Below are 15,924 nucleotides of genomic sequence, written 5' to 3' on the forward strand. Positions count from 1 at the left end.
CCTCTCCTACTTCCAATCAATATTACCATAGTTGAAATCCCCCCCCCCCCCATAATACCACTCATTGAGCCGTGCATACTATCTCCATCATCTTTTCCATCCCCTGGTATACAGCAGCACCCAACTGTATATTTTGTTCTGCTGGCTTCAATCTCACACCAGATAGCATCAAATGTGCTATTTTCACTATCCTGCAGCTGAACTTCTATTCTCTTTGGTTGCAGTTCATTGGCTATCATCAATAACACCCCTCCTCCCAATCTTTTCTCTCTATCTTTCCTGAACACACTATACCCTTCACATTCTATCCCACTAACTATATCATCTTCTGTTAGCCATGTCTCACAAATGCCAATAATCTTTGGCCAGGATGGGCCAACCAAGGCCAAAAATTCCTCCTGCTTGTTCCTAATGCTCCTGGCATTAGTGTACATAGCAAACATCCCCCTAGTCCCACTCTATCTTGATGTCTTATACTAACTATCCCATTCTGGTCTGTTACCATTGGTACCAAATGAGGCATTTCGTATACATTCTTACACTCAACTGCATCACCGATGTCTGCATATCTAATCAACCCCCCCCCACACACACACACTAAAGCTCTAGTTTCCCTGATTCTGCAGACCCACTTTCACTTTATTCAACAACAATCTTTCCAGTCTTCAAACACCAAATCAATTCAGATGCAAACCATCCTTCTTGTATAAGGATGGTTTGTTATACCGCAGCAACAGACTCACTATTTTAACTCTCTCACTCTTTTCTTTTGCTACTACCAGTAATTCTTTCAAGTCTTCTCTCATACCATACTTTTCTCCTTTTAAATCATTCGTTCCAGCCGCTACAACCATTTCTTTGACCCTACGCTTTTGTGCTTCAATAGCCTCGCTTGCATCATTAATTTTTACACCAGGAAAGCACAATTATGTCAAACTCTCAAAATCACACCTTTTATGATTGAATTGTCATATAATACTCACCTCCTTAATATTTCTTTCTCTCCTGATCACGCACTAATTTTTCTTATCTCTCACTTGCTTCTTTTTATTAGCTGATCCACTCAGTAGGCATTTTTGCAATCGCTCCAGCTGCTGCTTTGCCCTATGTATCACTCTGTGCAACCGAGCTATCTCCCTCATTGCAACTAACTCTTCATTTTTTATATCAGTCAAAAGGCAAACCATTCTCTTGTTGTACACTTTTACTCTCACTTTCAACCGTGTCACATTTAATCTCACCCTCAATGCTATCAAGTGTTACTTCCCAATTTTCATTCGTATTCTGACTTTCATTCACTGCATCAATCTCACGACCTGAGACACACTTTTGATTCTCGCTTTTATGACACTTTTGGCACACTTTCCCATCACTATCGCTCTCAAACCAAACTCCAACTGCTCTCAGCAAAGCATACATTCTATAGACCTTACACTGGATGAACTCCCTTTGATTAAATTCTATAAACAATGACAACGACTTGGACGAAATTGCTCTACTTCACATTGGTGCCATGTGCTATGCTACCTATCTTACTATATCTTATCAAAAGACTAAATTAACACTATTAAAAACAAAATATTTTATGCTTAACTAATTAACTCCACAATACACTCTAATTCTAGCACAATTTTTTAACTGATAACGCTATTTTTTAAAAACTAAATAACTTATCTTTCGGAGCTCTTCAAATGCAGTCCTACCATCGACACGCCACCTGACAGAATATCGGAATTATTAATAGAATATTCTTGTCCTGGCGAGTTACCTTTTGACTGACAAGTCACTTCCTCCTATACAATGCCAGAGACTTCTACTGTCTCATGAATTCCTGCTGACAAGTCCTCAGTCTCTTCTCCAAGTTCCTTTCAACAAATGAGTACAATACTCTCATTATGACTAAATGACAACTCTTCTATCTCTGCGCTCTCTCTCTCTCTCTCTCTCTCTCTCTCAACAATGACCTGGTTGCCCTTCTTTTGCTGTCTGGTGATTATTTATCTTCTTTAGTCTCATTATTTTACATGCAAGGCATTACAATGTCATTGTGATTTTACAATTACAGTATACATCATGAGTCACAAAGTACTTTTCTTTAAAAATTTGTCTGTAAGAGTTCAGTATGTAGTAAGAATTTTAGTTAAAAAAAATCATGGCCAAGTAACTTGGATTCACAGAAACCAAATTAATGATATAGAGCGATTAGTCCTACCTGTACTGTCCGTAACTTCTGCATGCATATAATCGCTGGCAGGCTTTCTGTCTGTATATCAGAAGGCAAAACCATTTCAGTGTGTATAAGAAATTGGCTCATTCACATGTAGTGGAGAAACCCTTCTAAAGGTTCATCATATCTTACTACCAAAAGGAAATTGCTGCTACCAACTGAGTTATGAAAACGCATAAGGTTATCTCAAATAAGAGGAGAGCACAGGTTGGATGGACATTCTCTGATACTAGAACACCTAATGGTAACACAAAAGCCATTTCTAAGTTAAGAGAAAAGGAGTGTGTAAATTGGGAAATGTGATTGAAGAAACTGACTTGGGTTTGTAGCCATTTAATAAAGTGATTAGTATGATGTTGGAGTGATCCTTCAAAGGAACAAATTTTGTGTGCTCCAGACACTAAGAATTTTACAATACTGTACCAAAAAATCCACAGTTTACTCCCTCGATGAGTCAACAGACTCATCGAGGGAGGCCCTAACATCATGTCAAGAACAACTATTCGCCATTCACACAGTATCCATCATACCTCGCCTTGAACTCATTCACAGTCATGGCACCCACAACAGACTCTGGCAGCTGATTCCACTCATCACCACTCTCCAAGTAAAAAACCTAGCTCTAACACCCTTGTTAACCACACTCTTGCCCAGCTTCCATGTATGGCCCCTAGTCTTCCCACCACCAGTCCTATTCTCAAAAATATCTTCTGAATTAATCTTATAGAAACCCTTCAGTAATTTGAATGTCTCAATCATATCACCCCTTTTACACCTATCAACCAATTTCTGCAACCCACAAATCTTCAACCTGTTCTCATAAGATTCATTCCATAGACCTGCTATCATCTTGGTCACTCGTCTCTGGATCCTCTGCACCTCCTCCCCATCAAGAAGAAACCCTGGTACCCAAATCTGGACACAGTAGTCTAGATGGGGTCTTATCAAGGCCCAATACAGAGGAACAATAACCTGTTTGTCTCTGCTTGAAGTATTTTTCAGCAACCAAGTGATTTGATGAGCTGATTTAGCCACTTTTGCGATGTGTCCCCTAAACCTCAACTCCCTATCCACCAACACTCCCAAATCGCTGGCCTCGTCAATCTCCTGGAGTACGGTTCCACCAATGTGATATACTGCTACTAATCTTTTCACCCCAAAATGCATAACACTACACTTTGCCACATTAAACCGACATCCATTCTCCTTAGCCCAGTCCTCCAAACTATCCAAATCATCTTGCAAAATTTTGACATCCTGTGCAGTATATTGCTGTACCCAACTTTGCATCATCAGCAAACAAATGAACACTTCCTCTCAGATCCTTTCCTATATCGTTAATGAACAAATTGAAAAGTAGTGGTCCAAGAACAGAACCCTGCGGCACGCCATTAGTCACAAGCCGTCTTTTGGATCTACTCCTGAATAAACCACTCTCTGATATCTCTCCATCTCACCAATCCTATATCCATCCCCCATATCTGCAGTTTACTGATTAGAATTCCATGTGGCATCCTGTCAAAGGCCTTAGCAATGTCCAGTAGAATCACTGTAAAACCATTACCCTTATCCAGTTCAGCAGTTACTGTGTTATAAAACGTGAGCAAGTTACTGAGGCATGATCTACCCTTCACAAAACCATGTTGTCCCCCATACAGTATCCCGTTTTCATCTATCGAATCCTGTATTTTTTTCTTGACTAATTTCTCCAAGACCTTCACAACGATTCCTGATATGCTAATAGGTCAGTAATTTACAACAGCAGTCTTGGAAACTCCTTTATCCAGTGGAACTATTTTCCCCTCTTTCCACCGCCCCCCCTCAGGACTAACTCAGACCTGAGACTCAAATTAAACAAAATGGTCAAGGGCACTGACAATCTTTAGCTGCTTCACGTATGACCCGAGCTGGTATACCATCCAATCACACAGATGTACTGACATTGAGGTTTTGTAATAGACTACTCACCTCCACTTCATTCACCACAATTCCTGTATAATCTATTGGTTCATTCATTTCTGCAATGTCACCACCTGGATGATATATGCTTGCAAAGTGCTCGCTCAGTAATTCAACTATATCAACTGATTCGGTTACCTCCCTACCATCGGCATTCTTTAAAATCATTCTGCCATATACATTTTTTCTTTTACTTGCAACATGTCAAAAAAACTGTTTGGGATTCTCTTTAGCCTGCATGGCTAATGTTCTTTCATAATTCGTTTTTGCTTTTCTTACCACACTCGTTACCCTTCTGGCCTGCACTTTATATCGTTCATGTGCCTGCCAGTCACCTTTCTCCTTAAATTCCCTCCATAGTTGTTTCTTTTTTTGCAGCTCAAGCTTAATGGTGTTATTCATCCATTTAATCCCTACTTGATTTACTATTCGTACTCTAGGTATAGAGTCAGCCAAAACCTCCTGTAAATGCTCCTTGACCACTTCCCATGCCCTATCAACATCCAGCCTTTGCAGTTTTACATGCCATGGCACTGAACCAATCAAACTCCTAAGCTTGTCATACTTACCAGCCCGATAATTCCACATGTACCCTGTCTTAATTGTAAATTTTACACCTTTAGCCACCTCCTAAATCAAGACCCTATGATTATTCTTACCAATCGGTGGCAACGTGGTCAAATTTGTTACAGCCAAATTCTCAGATGCAATTACTAGGTCAAGCACTCTCTGACCCCTGGTATTTTCCATTACATGCTGTCGCAGATAGTTATCCCTTAATAATCGCATAAAATCCAATTCCTTCCTCCCATGTGTCCTCTCCTACTTCCAATCAATGTTACCATAGTTGAAATCACCCATAATAATTACCCTTCTTCCACTCATTTCTTCTATTTGCTTATGCATACTATCTCCACCATCTATTCCATCACCTGGTCTATAGCAGCACCCAACTGTATATTTTGTTCTGCTAGTCTTAATCTCACACCAAATAGCCTCAAATTTGCTCTTTTCTCTATCCTGCAGTTTCACTTCTATTCTCTTTGGCTGCAGCTCATCAGCTATCATCAATAACACTCCTCCCCCATTTTATTCTCCCTGTCACTCCTGAACACCATACCCCTCACATTTAATCCCACTAGCTATATCATCTTCTGTCAGCCATGTTTCACTAATGCCAATAACCTGTGGCCTGGAAGTGCCAACCAAGGCCAAAAATTCTTCCTTCTTCTTCCTAATACTTCTGGCATTAGTATACATGAATTGTAGAAGCCCATTTGCCCATCCCTATTTTGATGCCTTATACTAACTATCCCATTCTGATTTGTAGTCTTTCGTACTCACTTGAGCATATTACACACATTCATACACTCAACTGTCTCCCTAAAGTCTGCATATCTACCCCCCCCCACTTAATAACTCTAGTTTCCCTGATTCTGCACATACACTTCCACTACATTCGACAACACCTTTTTTTAGACTAATTTTAATCTAATTTTAGTCTAATTGTATTTGGTGCACTTGTACACCAAATACAATTAGACTTGTATTTGGTGTACAAGTCTTCGTACACCAAATCTATTCAAATGTAAATCATCCATCTTATATAATCCTTTTGCCCATCGAACTCACTCCACACATCCACAAATTCCACACCACTCATCCTGCATAATTCACGCATAAAGTCATTTGCAATTATGGCCCTCCTTCTATACTCTTCACTGTCATACCGCGACAACAGACTCACCATCCTAACTCTCTCACTCTTCTCTTTTGCTACCTCAAGCAATTCCTTCACATCCTCACACATAGCCATTTTGTCTCCTTTCAAATCATTTGTACCTGCTACCACTATCAATTCTTTCACCTGCTGCTTTTGCATTCTAATTGACTCACTTACATCCTTAACGTTCGTACCAGGTTGGTACGATTTTGTTAAACTCTCAACTAACACACCTCTTACTAAGGAATCTCCATACAACACTCCCTCTTTCATTTTGTTTACATTCACTATCACACTCTTATTTTTTCTATCATACTTTTGCCGTTTATCAGTCGCTACGTTTGGTAAACATTTTTGCCAACACTCCAGCTGCCGATTTGCCCTGTGGATCGCTCTGCGTAACCGAGTGATTTCACTCATCGCATCAGTCTCATCATTTTTATTCTCCGATAATTCATTCATTCGTTCTGTATGTTTACCTTCATTCTCACTTTCAACGCCACTCTCACAGCTATCTGGTACTACCTCGCAAGTATCACTATTTTCTAGATTTTCACTTTCAACAACGATATCACTCTCACGATCTGAAACACACTTTAAATCCTCACATTCTTCATACTTTCTGCACACATTCACTGCACTATAGTTGTTTAACCAGACTCCAACCGCTCTCCTCAATGCATACATTTTGCAAACGGTAAACTGAATCAAATCCTTTAAATTTAAATTTTTAGACAAAGATGGCAACCCGGGCACCATCTTTGTTGTATTCCTCTTTATGGGGGCCATGTGCACGATAATCGTATCTATCAATTTACTATTTAAAATACTCAGAAAACACCCAAAAATCACCCAGACATGCTAAAATACAAAAAGTAAACAATACTATGTAAATTCACCAATTATTACTCAAAATGACACTTATCTGTTCAGGAGCTGTCATGTAGCCCTCTAATGGCTACTCCCCTAGCCACTAGAGGGAAATGGATGGATCACTTTCTACTAGAAAGTGAATTTCTATCAAGGAAATTCCTCTTGATTCTTTTTGCAGTGTAAATTTAATTCAAGGATGTAAACTGTCGATTTTTTTTTTTTTGGTAAAAATGAATGGAATTCTGGTTCTGTGCACTTTCAAATTGCAAAAACATCATCTGTGTAGTGTAGCCAAATACAGTTTTGGGTGGTGGGGGAGGGAGGGAGGGGGGGGGGAGAGAGAGAGAGAGAGAGAGAGAGAGAGGAGGAGTTCTTTCTTCTAGGCATTCTAGATAAAATTTAGCTACTAGGTCAGGCATGTGTGCTCACTGCTATCATGACCTAGTGATAGCAGTTCAGGAGCTGTCATGTAGCCCTCTAATGGCTACTCCCCTAGCCACTAGAGGGAAATGGATGGATCATCATCATCATAACTGAAGATGCTAGTTTCATGTCTTTTTGCAAAATTCTTGCAAAAATTTCTCAGAATATTTTTTTTTATTGAAAAGCAGTGAGAGGACGAAGAAAGTTAGACAAAAATCTTGAGATTTTATAAGTGAAACTGCCTATGGAATCTGCAATGTTGGAGTGAACAATCATTTTTATGCAATTTCAGTATAAATTCATAGGGACAGCTGGCCTACTTTATTTTTTATTTTTCCCAGGGGAAGGGGAAGGAACTGGAGTTTCCACTAGGAAAAACCTTTCATCTCTGTATGAGAGCAGCTAACTCACCTTTGGATTGAAAAGCCATGATAAAGATTCTTTGCATCATTATCTCTCTATTCTCCCTGAAAAATAAAATACTCCCTTATGTTCTATCCTCTCTCTTAATCAAGTCCCATTAAAATCTCTAACATTCGGCCAAAATGAACTAACCAATACCAGAAACTCTTCCTTGTCCTTCTACACTTATGGCATTAGTGTGTGTACTGCAGTATTCCCTTGAACTCAACCAAGCTTACACTTTGTATTGATTTCCCTGTTCAAATTCAGGAGCTGAGAAACTACTTTCAGCAATCTGTGATCATTCTCATACTGACTCACCATGAGATGCCTACACATATTATTATTATTAAGAGAGACCTCCAGGGAGTCAGGCACTCATTGAGCGAGGCCACATACCACACACACACACCAGCTATCATACTTATTCTTGAATTCATTTACACTGCTTGTACTCACAACATCCAATGGCAATCCATTCCAATCACTCACCACCCTATGAGAGAAAAATCTAGCCCTCGTCCCCTTCTTAGCAGCATTCATTCTAAGCTCTAAATATGCCCTCTTGTCCTTTTCCCACCCTCCATAAATTGAAAAATTCCATCAATTGAAATTCTGCATGACCTTTTCAGAAGTTTGTAAATCTCAATCATATCACCCCTCTTTCTCCTGTTTGCTAGTGTCTGCAGTCTACAAATTCTCAATCTGTCTTCATAATCAGTATTCCATAATCCTGATATCATTTTTAACACTCTTCTTGCACTCTCTCCAATATATCAGAATCACAGTGGAAACCAGGAGACAGACCTGAGCACAATAGTCCAAGTGAGGTCTTATCAAGGCCTTGTAAAGAGGCAAAATGATATCCTTATATTTACATGTGAACATTCGTTTCAGCATTGCAATTACCTTTTGAGTTGTATTTGCAATCTTAGCTACATGGCCCCTGAAATTTTCCTATCTACTAACACTAAGACTACATACTAAGATCCCTAGCCTCATCAGTTTCTTCAAGCATAATCCCACCAATATAATACGGCACTGGATATCTAATCATGCCAAAGTGCATGACTTTGCATTTACAGACATTGAACTGACATCCATTTTCCCATGCCCATAATTCCAGCAAGATTTAAGGTAATCAGTATACCACTGGTTAAAAGTTTGATACTCTTCCCACCCATCGCATACCAACACAACAGTTTAGATCACCATACAGGAACTAACAGAATACAAATCTATTCCAAGCCCTTCCTCCCTATAGTAAATAGAGTCATTTCTAAACCTAATTCTATAATCCAAACCCATATTCTCCAATTTATGCAACAGTCTACCATGCTGTATTCTGTAGAAAGCCTTAGCAAATTCCAAAAATTCCTTTCTTTTAGTGTTACACAGTGATCAGCATTCATTTTATAAATTATGGATTTTACAACTGTGTTACAAATAACTTTATTATCTCGACGTTTCGATCTTCATATCAAGATCATCATCTGGAGCATACACAATTATACTATACAAGCTGTGTTAGATTACAAACTGTAAGCTAGAGAAACAAAGATTTGATCACATGTTATTCTACTGGCATGACCTCTAGTGAAAGAAAAAAAATTACATCAAGCTAGAATTTAAATAAACATTCTTTCTTACAGATAGTTTTCTTTCAGTAACAGTGATGTCCTATTTTTAGTATCACAACTGTTATTTTTGATTTTAAAAAAAATTACTAATTTTTTTAAATAATTTAAAAATAAATTTTTAAATTATTAATTAAATTTTAAATTAAATTAATTATTTAAAAATAAATTTTAAATAATTTTTTTAAAATCAAAAATAACAATTGTAATACTAAAAATAGGACATTACTGTAAGAAAGAATGTTTATTTAAATTCTAGCTTGATGTAATTTTTTTAAAATTTTTTTATCTATTTTTTTTTTCACTAGAGGTCATGCTAGTAGAATAACGTGATCAAATCTTTGTTTCTCTAGCTTACAGTTTGTAATGTAACGCAGCTTGTATAGTATAATTGTGTATGCTCCAGATGATGATCCTGATATGAAGATTGAAACGTCGAGATAATAAAGTTATTTATAACACGGTTGTAAAAACCAAAAGTATCATGGTGTATACATTCCCCTTGTCTAGTTCAATGTTAACACTGTTATAGAATGTGAGCAAGTTGCTAAAACATGACCTTCCCTTAGTAAACCGATGCTGCTCATTGCAAAACAGAGATTCACTGTCAACTCATTTCTGAATGTGAGCCCTAACCAAGTTTTTCAAAATCTTTACCACCACTCCTGAGATACTAATTGGTCAATAGTTGGATACAACAGTCTTTGCATCCTTGTGCAATGGAATTATCATACATTCTTTCCATTCTTGCAGAATCTTCCCTGTTCTGACACTCATATTAAACAGCCTGGACAAAGGAATAGCCAGTTCAGCTGAACCCTCTTTTAGCACACGTGCTGATATCCCATCAGTCCCTGTTGCTGAATTCTTATTCAGTTTATGCAACAGCTCTAATATCTCATCCTCATATACCTGGACAAGAGCCTCATCATAATATTATGTTAAAAGGAATTAACTGCAAACTTTCCATATCACACTACTCTTTCTGTCCTTGTAAGTGTGAGTGAGTCATGTCAACTCTACCATTAAAAAAAAAACAAACGATAGTCATGTTAATAATATGAATATTGCAATACATTTCACTAATACAGTGTACTCTTGATTATCTGGGTTAATGGAGGGGGGGGGGGGAATAAGAGCAGATACATGGATAATTGAAAAACATCGATAATTCACACTTAAACAATATGTTTTACCAATATAATAACTTATACTAACCATAGCAGCTCCTACTGTATATCTATACTGGAATTTTTCAGTTAAATAGAACTTTTGTCTTTATTCCATTTTTTTAGGCTCTTTCTAGTCTGATCGATGAAATCTTGAAGCAGGGTTGCCAGATTGGTCATTTCATGGCCAAATTTCAAAAATTTGGCACTTTTTTGAACTCTGGGCCATTAAAAAATCAGTTTGGCCATTTATGCAAATGTGACCACTAATTTGGCCATTTTTACAAAGATTTCAATAACACCAAGCATGCTTGAGCTTCATTCTGTACTTGTATAAAACAAGTACACAAAGCTCCTGCTCGCTATTGTTGCTATAAACTTGATCCAGTTCTGTTGATAAATACCACCAAACACAATGCAACTTCGTTTTGTACTCGTATAAAACACATACGCAAAAGCCATACCAGCTTGGGTCCATGTCTGTTTTGATCGTCTCTAGTTAGTTATGGAGTAGACTTTGTGTTTGCAAGTGTTGTTCCGTTGTGTGATATCAGACATTTGGTGCTCTTTGGTGATAGTTCTATCTCATAAGCTTTCATACTGGAATGTTTTGCATAAACTTTACCCACATTGTGACAATATGTAAGTAATATGTTCAATTTCGTAAGAATAGTAACTGTGATTACCATTCACAATTCATTTTAATATAATAAGTGATTTTAATATAATTAATGAATAATTTTTTAATATCGTTTATAAACTTGATCTTTATCTTGCTTATATTTTTGTTATTTTCCCTTTACCAGATTGGTGTTTGCTGCACCAGATTAGTATTTGTACTACAAATTTTGTAGTACCATTATCTATAATTTGTTTTTTGTTTCTTCATTTTCTGAATTGAGATATTTTGCTTTTTTCAAGCCCTTTAAAATGCTTAAGTATAAAAGTGATAATAGAGGTAGAAGAAAATATAAAAAAGAGTGGGAAGTAAAATATTTGTGGCTGAAATCTTCTGATGATGGACAACATGCATATTGCACATATTGCAAAACTAACATGCTGCCAAAACTTTATAACATATCTGTTCACGAAAAATCAAAGAAACACCAATATAAATCTCCCAGTACATCACAAACAACTCAAGATAAAGTTATCAAATCGTCCATGAATGACCAGGAAAAACAAGCAGAAATAGAACTTAGCCTTGCAATAGCATGTCATTCCTCAATTTGTGCTGTAGATCATATAGGTGAAGTAGTTAAGAAACATTGCCAAAATAGTGTTCTTGGTGGCATTAAACTGCACAGAACCAAATGTATTGCAATTATAGAAAATGTAATTGCTGCTTCATCGAAAGAGCAACTGAAGCATGATTTAGAAGGTAAAAAGTATGTATTACTAGTAGATGAATCTACAGATATTGCAATACAAAAGCATTTGTGCATAGTTCTTAGATTTTTTGCAATGAAACAAATAAAATTCACTCAGCTTTCTTGGGTCTTATACCTGTTGTAGAGACAACAGCGGAGGTTTTATTTAATAAAATTTCAGAAGTGTTAGCTTCATATAATTAAACTCTTAAGAACTGTATTGGGTTTGCTAGTGATGGTGCTGCTGCTATGGTTGGAAGTACCAATTCCCTGTGGACTAGGATTAGAAATGAAAATCCGAACTGTATTCAAATGAAGTGCATTTGCCACTCTCTGGCAATTTGCATACAGCATGCATTTTCAAAGCTGCCATCCAATATTGGATTCATTTTGACTGAAATTCCTTCGTGGTTTTCAAATGGCAATATGAGAAGAGAAGATTTTAAGGCTCTTTTTAAAGTGATGAATTCAGAAGTTGAAGATGACCAGAAATGAGATGCACCCCTTCCATTTATGAAATTGTCCAAGAGAAGGTGGTTAGTGAGAGGTAAAGTCTTCAATAATATACTGCTAAATTGGGAAGAATTAATTGCCTACTTTACCTGCTGTGAAGCATCTGGAGGTCAGGATACAAGGTATAAGGCATGGTTGATAAAAGAGATGTTACAAGATAGGATGAATTATTTTTACTTTGTATTTGCTACTCCCATTGTTAAAGAGTTCGAAAGGCTTAATGTTTTGTTTCAGCAAACCTATGCTGATCCTTACGATCTTGCCAAAGAACTGCGCACACACAGAGACAGTCTTTAAGGCTGTACAACGAAAATGGAACATGCAAAATAGTAGAAAATATAGACTTTGGAATTAAATTTGATCAAGAAATTAGGATGTACTTGATCAGCTTTCGGACTTCTCCTAATATGGAACAAGAAAATAATAAAATAAAGTCTGTGAAATTTAGGTGGCAAGCCATGCTTCAAGAATCGTTGAATCAAGTGAACAAGTGGCTCCCTGAGTCAGCTGATATATTTAAAGGTCTGTCACTTTTAAATCCTACTGTTATTCTAAGCCAAACAGAAAAAGGGAAAATTTTCTGATCTGCCATTTTTCCACCTAATAAACAATGTTGATCTAGTCAAAGACCAATACAGAAAAATTAGTCTTGTTGCGTGGAATGAAGAAGAAAACTTCAAACAAGATGGAATCCCTAAGGAAGCTTTAGAATTTTGGCAAGCAGTATCCAAACACAATAATTTTAATGAACTGTCGAATTATGCCCTAACATGCCTTATTGTGCCAGCAACGCAATAGTTGAACGAATTTTTTCTTATGTAACATCTATCAAAACTAAACCCAGAAACAGGATGCAAATTAAACTGCTGGATTCAATTGTAAGAATCCGTTCATTTTTAAGTGATAACAATATGTGCTGCCAAAACTTTAAATGTACTCCCGAAATGCTACAAATGCACAACAGCAAAACCTTTGCGACTCGACTGCAGAAAAAGAAGAACAAGATATTCAATATCTTGAGGAAATGCTGTCAAATTAACAGCTGAGTTTCACTGTAAGTATTTTAAGTTTAATTAAAAGTATTTTTGATGATATGTAATCGAACATATAGGCATAATTTATGCACACTTAATTGTTGGTATGTTAATTCACACAATTCAATCATTTTATATCTTTGGCCTAATACTTTTCCAAAGTGGCCATTTTTGGCCATAAGCTGTTGTGTTCATCTGGCAACCCTGTCTTGAAGCGTACACTCTGAAAAATTATGTATAACAAGAAATTACATCATTAAATTAACAAGAAAACCCAACTGGTCCTTTAGCTAGACAATGACTGAGAAATGCACTCTTCTCACACACTCTGCATTCCTTGGATCTAATGCACACACAAAAGATAAGTCACACAGGATGTATCCATTTTTATGATATATTCTTTTTAGGAAATTTTTTATATATAATACTCTTATTCGGACAAGAAATATATAATACTCTTTTTAGCTATTAGGAAAAAGAAAACGAGGGTGTCCTCTTAAACGATGACTTCTAAGGCCGGAACAGGCCATGCTAGGCCTAAATCCTTGATACGCATGATGATGATGAAATATTCTTTTTTTATAATAGATAATTTTATAAATCAAATACTCAGTAAATTAAAGAATGACTCATGCGTGGATAATCAGCAAACTCAATAATCAACATCCAGGTAATTCAGAGTACCCTGTAATTGTTTACTTTAGTCTGCATCTTTAAACACATATACAGGCAGAACAACCATTTATTAGAAAACAATTCAATTAGAAAACCATTATAGGATATTAGATTTCAGTAGAATTCTAGACAGTCACCTAGGGTTTTATTGAAATCTGATTTGCCATAATAATTTTATTAAATGTTCCAATCTCACTTATTTCGTTCAAATGGGTAATGAATATTTCTTTAGTGTATTATGCAATATAGAAATATAGGGAGTACAAATTATCCAAAGGACTCAGACAAACCCATTTACTTTCTTGAATTACTTTAATGATGTGAATTAGAATTATAATAGTGTCTTACCTCTACACTGAAAAGGAGCTTTAATTCCAACTTTTGGTTTTCCTGCTGGCGTTCCTCCACTCTGTCTATTACTAGCATTGCTACTTAATGAATCAAAAGAAGACTGCAAACTCAGCTGGGCTGTATCTGTTCGATCAAATCGTGGTCTTGGTTTTATAACTTGAAAGAACCATGGCTTTTTTGTGGATAAGGAAGGAGTTACTGATGTGCAACTATCTTGTCTGTTAAGTGCAGTGGAACTCCCACTGCCATTTGTGCCATCATAAATCTTACCCAGTGGCTCTTCATAACTTCCACTTTCAGTTGAAGATGTACTAAGTGTTTTAACTAATGGAGATTGATCTACCACATGGTGTATAGAGAAGCCATTTCCTTCTGAAACTGCAGCTATTTGTGCTCCTGACTGCCTATGGTCTTCTAGAGGATTAACATACAAATTACTGTTGATATTATTTTGTATTCCTGGAGCATATGCTGGAAGACGATTAGCAAATGGATCATCTAATGATAAATCAGCCAGGGAAGCAAAAGGCTGAGTGTTACAACTGGCAAATGTATCTAAACTTTCAACGCTATCAACATCCCACTTATTAATGGTTTTCATTTCTATATTAGTTAACAGGTCTCCATGGGTTGATATATCTTGATCAATAAAATCCTTTATTTCCTATAAAATTAAAATAAACTTATTTAAATGATTTTAGAACTGCAGAACTGTAAAGAATTCTCAGAATGGAAATGAAAATTCACAAAACAAGTAGAAATGTGACTCTCACGAAATCTGTATTCCACAGGTTCTATCTATATAAATAGTGAGTAAAATTTTCTTTTGATGTCTCTAAATTTGTATATATATTTTAATTGCAATTCATTTAAAACAATAAAACTAGGTTGGCATAATTTTATATCAGTCACATTCTTATAGCATACCAACGAGACTACAGATTCAAATAAACAAATATTATTCAAGACAAAATGAAAGAGTGGGAAAACAAACACCAAATCATGAAAACCAAGTGGCAGATTCTGACACAGACAGCAAGGTATGTGGTGAATTTCTCTGCAAGGACAGAAAAATTCACACTTTATTTTATTTATTTATTTATTATCATTATTTTTTTTTTATGTGGCTCCCATTCATTAAAGGTTTATTTGTAAACCTATAGCACATTCATACCATGGGTGAGCTAAGGATTTTATTTTATTTTTTTCTATTTTTACTGATTTTATATATTTCTTTTACCTAGTCTGGAAACTTCAGGCTTTCAGCAAGCAGGGTGATAGTCTCATACCAGGCAATGAAATTCATCTCCCTACCTAAAACTTTATGACAGACTCAGAAATTAAATAGGCAGTCTCAGAAGAAAAAAAAGTTATGAAAAAGTATCCTGAGAAAATACAGAGAAATTCCAAGAAAAGATATAAAGAAAACTAAGTTGTGGACTGGTAACTAAACAAAAGTCATGGGAAGACTGGTAAGGATACATAAGATAAATATCAAGAAGATGTCAAAATGTTCTGGAAGGTCTGAAAAAGCTTAGAAATGGAGGAAAGTGTACTACAGAAGAAAT

At 36.3% G+C, this 15,924-nt stretch overlaps 1 protein-coding gene across 2 annotated transcripts in view; it reads right to left on the reverse strand.

The window, feature by feature from the left end:
- Positions 1-15,924, reverse strand: part of LOC150108117 (uncharacterized) — a 246,960-nt gene that overhangs the window by 109,482 nt on the left and 121,554 nt on the right. For both annotated transcript variants that reach the window (XM_090390602.1, XM_090390603.1), the window contains one exon: positions 14,354-15,020. In XM_090390602.1, coding sequence (XP_090246728.1) covers positions 14,354-15,020 — 667 coding nt within the window. The remainder of the gene's footprint in view (positions 1-14,353; positions 15,021-15,924) is intronic.

Source organism: Typopeltis vanoorti, chromosome 3, assembly GCF_054136105.1.
Source record: "Typopeltis vanoorti isolate ZY-2024b chromosome 3, IOZ_Tvanoo_1.0, whole genome shotgun sequence".
NCBI classification, from domain to species: domain Eukaryota; kingdom Metazoa; phylum Arthropoda; class Arachnida; order Uropygi; family Thelyphonidae; genus Typopeltis; species Typopeltis vanoorti.